Source organism: Austrofundulus limnaeus, unplaced genomic scaffold (assembly GCF_001266775.1).
Source record: "Austrofundulus limnaeus strain Quisiro unplaced genomic scaffold, Austrofundulus_limnaeus-1.0 Scaffold33, whole genome shotgun sequence".
Taxonomy (NCBI): Eukaryota; Metazoa; Chordata; class Actinopteri; order Cyprinodontiformes; family Rivulidae; genus Austrofundulus; species Austrofundulus limnaeus.
Window position 1 is genome coordinate 2,716,501 of NW_013952435.1, and position 6,804 is coordinate 2,723,304.

General features: G+C 37.3%; 1 protein-coding gene across 6 annotated transcripts in view; it reads right to left on the minus strand.

Annotated features, from left to right (window-relative positions):
• ntm (neurotrimin) overlaps positions 1-6,804 on the minus strand; it is a 331,275-nt gene that overhangs the window by 104,289 nt on the left and 220,182 nt on the right. For 2 of the 6 annotated variants that reach the window (XM_014006018.1, XM_014006022.1), the window contains exon 1: positions 6,050-6,289. In XM_014006018.1, the coding sequence (XP_013861472.1) occupies positions 6,050-6,201 (152 nt within the window). In that variant the 5' untranslated portion in view covers positions 6,202-6,289. Of the gene's footprint in view, positions 1-6,049; positions 6,290-6,804 lie in introns of those variants that run through there. The other 4 variants (XM_014006021.1, XM_014006023.1, XM_014006019.1 and 1 more) reach the window with 3 other exon arrangements.

A 6,804-nucleotide genomic window follows, 5' to 3' on the forward strand; every position in this document is an offset into this window, starting at 1 on the left:
TGTGTGTGTGTGTGTGTGTGTGTGTGTGTGTGTGTGTGCGTGCGCATGATACATTTGCTTTTGAAAGCTTTCATCTGGCTTATCATATAATACGAGGTCTGCAGCACCAGACAGTTTAGTTTGATTGCCTCAATGCCAGGTAAATCCTCCAGATTATATAACAAGTCTTTTTTTTAGTTAAGACAATATAGATCATATCCTAAATGTATTGCTATTTTTTCACGATATCTCATCTGTGCCAGCCCATTTAGGGTATTAGCATACTCGCTGTGATCCATTTCACTGGGTTTTGAACCGGAGCCCATCGCAGCCTAAATTTTTTTTCTACTGCCCAAAATATGCAAAAAATGTTTWAGCTTTTATTCAAAGGTTTAAAGTTCAATCAACATGAACTCACCATCCTATATCTAATTAGTATGCTGATTTTAAGTTTCGAAGGACAATCATAAAAATGTTAAAATGTGTGAGTTATGCCTAGACAAGTAACTTGGGCCAGCTAGCTAAACAGGAATTCAGCTATATCTTCAAAACAATAGCACATATTCAGATGAAAATCATATAAGTATTACAAGATAGGGTGGGGCAAAATTGTATTGTGTGAAATTTATCATCAGAGAAACTTAATTTTTCACAATTTTTTAAAATTGTCCAGTTTTTAAAGCCCTCCACAGTACAGAAACTGCACTTTTAAAGGTTTTTAATGATCTTTTAATTGCTACAGATTCTTGAGGCTCTGCTGTACTTCTGCTTTTAGACCTTACAGTGGCCTTTGATGCAGTAGACCACYATATTTTACTTTCTAGGTTAGATCAACGTGGCATCAAAGGTGCTGCACTGGATTGGTTCAGGTCCTATCTGTCTAACAGGAGTTTCTCAGTYAGCCTTGGAAATTCTGTTTCCTCCTCAGCCCCCCACCCACATGTGGAGTTCCCCAAGGATCGATTCTTTGTCCAATCTTATTTTTTATATACATGTTCCACGTAGGCTCCATTTTTAGAAAATGTAACYTCCTTTTCCATTCCTCCACAGATGACACCCAGATCTACCTTCAGCTGAGGCCAAATCATTCTTCTTCACTAAAACCACTTTGACTGTAACACTGAGGGAAAATCTTAGATGCTTCAAACTTTCTAAACTCCAATTAAAACAAAWCTGAAACTATTATTTTGAACCCAGTGGTAATAGCAGTGCTGCTCCTATGGATCTGGGTGCTTTGGAATCATCTGTAAAATCTCGTCAAAAACTTGGGTGTGGATTCAAACTTCAACTTTGGGAAACAGATTAATTCTGTAGTAAAACAATTATTTTTTAAACTGAGACTCTTATCTAAAATCAAATTGTTTTACCCTTCAAAGAAATTGTATGTGTGAGCCATGCTTCTCAACTGGCATTTTTGCAACTCTCTTATGTTGATGTTAGCCWGGCTGGCCTCTCACTCCTGCAGCTGGTTCAGAATGCTGCAGCTCATCTTTTAACATGAATGAAGAAACATGATCATATCTCTCCTGTGCTGGGTTCCCTTAATTGGTTCCCTGTTAGTTTTAGAATAGATTTTAAAGTCTTATTGATGACCTATAAGGCCCTGAATGGACTGGCTCCTGAATACCTGTCTGACCTCCTGCAGTCCTATGCGCCCTCCAGATCTCTCAAATCCCATGATCATATGCACTTGGTTGTCCCGCGGTCCAGACTTGTCCACAAAGGTGACCGAGCCCTTTCAGTTGTGGCTCCTAAACTGTGGAACCAGCTGCCACTTCACGTCAGACAGTCCTCAACTCTTGCAGTTTTTAAATCTCATCTCAAAACAAATATATTTTCAAAAGCTTTTAATGTAGTATGAGTGTTGTTTTTCCCTACTTGTTTGGTCTGTTTTATGGTTTATCATTATTTGTGTATTGTGCTTTGTTTTAATAGTTGCATTATGTGAAGCAATATGGCCAAACACAGTCATTTTTAAATGTGCTATATAAATAAAGTTGACTTGACCCTAAATCATTCATTTGTACTGTAATTTTGATTACATATACAGTATGTTTGTTTAAAACATGCATGACTTGTACAAATTGACAAAATATGCTAAACSTTTAAAAACTATCTCCTCCAAAGCCGCAACGCCAATAAGCGAGAAACTTCTCATGTAGCACCTAGAGTAGTGGTTTTAAAAATGTTGTGAAGGAAAAATTGTTCTTTTTTTCTATGTTCTATGTTCATTTATATACAAAGCTAGCTTATTAGCATTACCAAAAATATTTTTTACATATGTTAATACATATTCACATCAAACTCATATCATCCATCCAATAAATATTTCTGACCATGTATTTAAAATTCCACATCAACCAAACCCTAGGGGGTGCTAGAAATGCACCATCTTTATATRTCAAAAATGCTAATGCCAATTGCTYCTTCACTCYCTTAAGACCACAAAKTGAATTTGTCTGTACAATATGGTAATGATTGGCAAAAGTGGGTGGGGCTTATAAATGACACACAATAAAATGTCATTTAAAATCACACATTTTACCTCCAAAAATCCTTCATCTCCCTGACTGTCATCAGGAACCAAAACCATCCTGCTTCAATTCTGTGGTGCACAAGATCAACAGAATGCTGGAAACATGAGCCAAAGTTGATATTTATAAATGGGCTTGGACCCCGGTCATAACTGCTTCACAGTTCATGTTGTTTCTGTGAGCTCTTCTTGTTTTTCAGATCCACACAGGTTTGTTCCATCTGTTCCATCAGCTCACCGGCCTCAGCTCAGTAATCACCTCTCCCAGCTTTTATAAGCTCTTTGGTTTCTTGAGTCTTTGTCTAATCCACATTTTCTACTCCTTGTCCTGTTTCTAAGATTTTAGATTTGTTGTTTGAGCTGTCTGTCTGTCTTGTCTCATGATGTGGACTTTCTTTCTAGGTATTTCCTGACCTCGTGACAGAAAAGCTGGAGGATCAGCTTTATTTCCTGTACATCTGTCATGTTTCATCTTTCTTTTTGCATTATGTTTTATACAGTGTGTAGGTGAAATAAATCAGTGCCCTAACATTAAATATTTGAAAGGAGATCAGTTCTCACAACTGCCTCCTTTTGGCACAGTTACATTTTTAGCTGAATTATTAAACGTGTTTGTTGCATTTTCAGGCAAAAATCCAATTTTTTTGTTATTTAGACCGTATGATTTTAAAACTTTGTTCTAAAAACTCTGATTTCAGTTCTGTCGAATGTTACAGAAGAATCAACATTAGTTTGTCCTTTCTTTCAAATGTTTTCTCAGCAGTAATTTTCTGTGTTTTAGCTGTCTATCTTCGACATCTCCACTGAGCAGCCACCAGCGCAGCACTGAGGTGTATCTGGAACTAATCCTCATGTGTGCACAACTACAGCAGTCTGCAGGCTTTTGCCTCAGTGCTAAAGAGGAGGTGGATTTTTTTTTTTTTTGAGCTCATAATCCTAACCCCTCCCCCTCTCCCACCCACCTCRTCCAAGACGTTGTCCGAATGCCTCTGTCAACAAGCTGGTGGAGCGAATCCCCACTTCAGCRGCCTCTGGGCCAGTCAAACACCAACCAGCAGAAACCCCTCTGAATACCAGTATGAGTGAAATTTGTAAAACAAAGGCAACACATTGAAATAATTTAATCAGACATAGTGACAGACAAACACAATTAAGCGTCTACAAACATTACGTGGTTTGTTGGTATTTTCTGCAGGTGTCCTAGATCAAAATCTGAGGAAGTCAGAATCTGTTGACTCAGTTTAGGTGCACAGATTCACAAATTCATCAGAGCAGCTAACCTTTCTAAACAAAAATATCAATACCTCGGTTGATTTTACAAATATTGAGCCAGGATTTGTTGTGTTTGTAGCTTAGCAACATCAGCAACAAATGCTTTGAGCTACATTATTTTAAACTGTGGCATCAGTTCAGTTTGTTACAACGTAGCTTATGAACCACTGGACGGATGAAAGTTTCATGAAACCATCAGGTATGCAGCAGGATATGTCAGAACCGGCATTCATCAGTAAGTTCATCCCATCACCCTGTTGGCAGTGATCYGACCAGCAGGCAGAACCAGCAGAATCTGATAGTCTGAACACTTTCTGCTGATATAATCCCTGCTAAGACTAGACCTCATTATCTTATCAAATACAGGAATGACTGCAGCACTGAACCTGCTGTGTCCAACCATCAAGGTTGTCTGTTTAAAATTCCATTTGTGTGACTAAAACTAGACGGTAAATGGACTCAGTCTGCTTGGTCCAGACAGACAGGTGGAAGTAGAAAACTAAGAAGTGTAGGGAGATAAATAAGAGAACATTTTCACCAACCCTTCTACAGCCACATTCAGATTACCAACAGGTGGATCTCCTTTAACATATTATCTAACTTCTTTAAGGTTTGAGCTTTGAAATAAAAGGGCTAAGCATCATATTTAGATTTATATTTTTTTGGATTTTTTTAATGTCATAATAATAATAATAATAATAATAATAATAATAATAATAATAATAATAATAATGACTTTGTTATTCTGTTGTAATATTGTAGAAATATTATTTATGATCAAAAATGTAAATCTGTTAAAACCCCAGGCAATAAAACAGAGAGAATAGAGCTGTTTGTGTTTGACTGCTGCCCTGTAACACAGCTGTGTATCTGAACATTTCAGTTTATTTTGTTACACGGTTAAAGCTGAAAACATTTCATTCTCAGAAGGGAAATGTCTGCCTCTCTGACTGAAGTATTTGACTGGAATGTTTTTGTGATGGAGGTGAGACACAAACTTGACCCGCAGGAGAGAGAAGGAGGGAAAAATAACTTTGTTCAAAAAAAACATCAACAAACCACATTAAACATCATGTAACCTAGACTTTTTTTTTTTTACAAAAGAAATGTACCGTAATACAAATAGTAAATCTGATGTTGTTAGAGATTCAGGAAATAAAGCCAAAATCTGCATCATTAATATTATCAGTTAGAAGTCACTGTGAAGCTTTTATAAACTGGTTTAGAGTGGGTCATTTACAAGTTTAATCATTTTTCAACACATGATCTCAGTCTGAAACACTGGTTAGAAAAGGGGCAGGGTCGTACACATTCCTGCAAAAAAATGCTAAACATTTAATTTACACTACCAATCAAATGTTTTTTTTTCTTTTTGTTTCTGTAAATTAATACAGAAGTCATCCAGAAAAACAGAAAATATCACTAAAAAAAGAAATATTACAAACCTATTTAGAAGGCTCATCTCAGTCAGGTGTGAGGATAAAGCCTGGATTACATTAAAGAGCAATGAAGTCTTAATGTCAAAACAATAAAAGCTAAAGCAGGCAGCAACTATTGACAAAATTTCTGTTATTGTATTTCACATTTATAATCATGAAACTGATTGACAAAATGACAAAAACGTACACGGCTGTAATCAATGTTTAACATTTTAAGTTTACTACATGGTTCCTTATGTGTTTCTTCATAGTCTGGATGACTTCAGGATTATTTTACAATGTAGGAATAAAACAAAAACAAACGTTTGACAGGTAGTGATGCAGGTCTGGTATAAAATGTAAAATAGGCCATGTAGAAGACAGAATATCCTTTTTAAAATACTGCTTAATTTGTTGTATTGTGCGGTTCTTAAAAATATGTAGGTCTTCTCGGACCTCTGATTACAGCTGATCTAACACTGAAGTTTCCCAGCAGCACCCGAACACAACTCAAATCTGTGTGCGTCCAAARCCTGAAGCAAAGGAGGGGAAAGGGCAGACCTGGTAATCTGCCACCTGTCAATCATCTGTTGTGACCCACTTCATCAGTGTGTGTGTGTGTGTGTGTGGGGGGGGGGGGGCAGAAATACTCTTTTCCCTTTGAAGTTGTGCAACAATTTAAAACAGCAGATTAAATCTCTTCAGCCCCTCCTTCATAAAACATCAGAGATTCTGTTTTTGTGCTTCTGATCCAAGAGAACCTCAGGCAGAATCCACAAGCAGCAGCAGAAAAAAAAAATAAACGGAACAAAAAAGAAAACTGTCAGGAAGACAAARGTGGACTGACCTGAGGAGGACCGTCTCTCCCTGCCGGACTGTGATGTTGTCCATCACTCTGCTGTCAGAACCCTGCTGGCTGTGGACCGAACCTGCAAGGACAAATAGAATCCTCAGAGACAGAGCTGCACATCTGGAAAAGTCCCTGTTGACAGGCATCATCTTCAGCCCCTCAGAGACGCTTCAAAACGAAACACAACAAGGCGCGTGGAAACAATCCCTAAGAGATTATTTACTCCTGCTTCATTAGTCCTAATCCAGATCTGCAGGACACACCATGTTCCGGCGCAGACACAAACGCCAAACTGCCTGCTGCTGGCCTTGTCTGCACGTATGTTCTCCTTGTTCCAGCTTTTATTTAATGATTAACATGAACACATAAATCCTTTGAACAAGTCTGTATTTATCTGATCTGAGAGCAGAACCACTTCTGTTTGGATCCATCTGTCAGGAACTGGATTTAACTTGTTACTTTGTAAAAACACTCTTTAAGGTGAGGATCAAAAAGATTTCTATCGATRGCTACAGGGATCATAAAACCAGAAATAAAAATAAAGTTCTGAGATATTGACAAAAAGTAACAGAAGCGACGTTCACTGGCAGATAATTTAAATGTATAGCTGAAAGTATTCTGATTGTTGTTAACACTGAATATAAAAACAAGCATTTTTTTATTAATTAGAGTATTCTAAACATTAAATGCTTMTCATTGTTTAATGAAACCACCTGCAACCTTTATGATATTTGTCAAATGTTAAATATGAG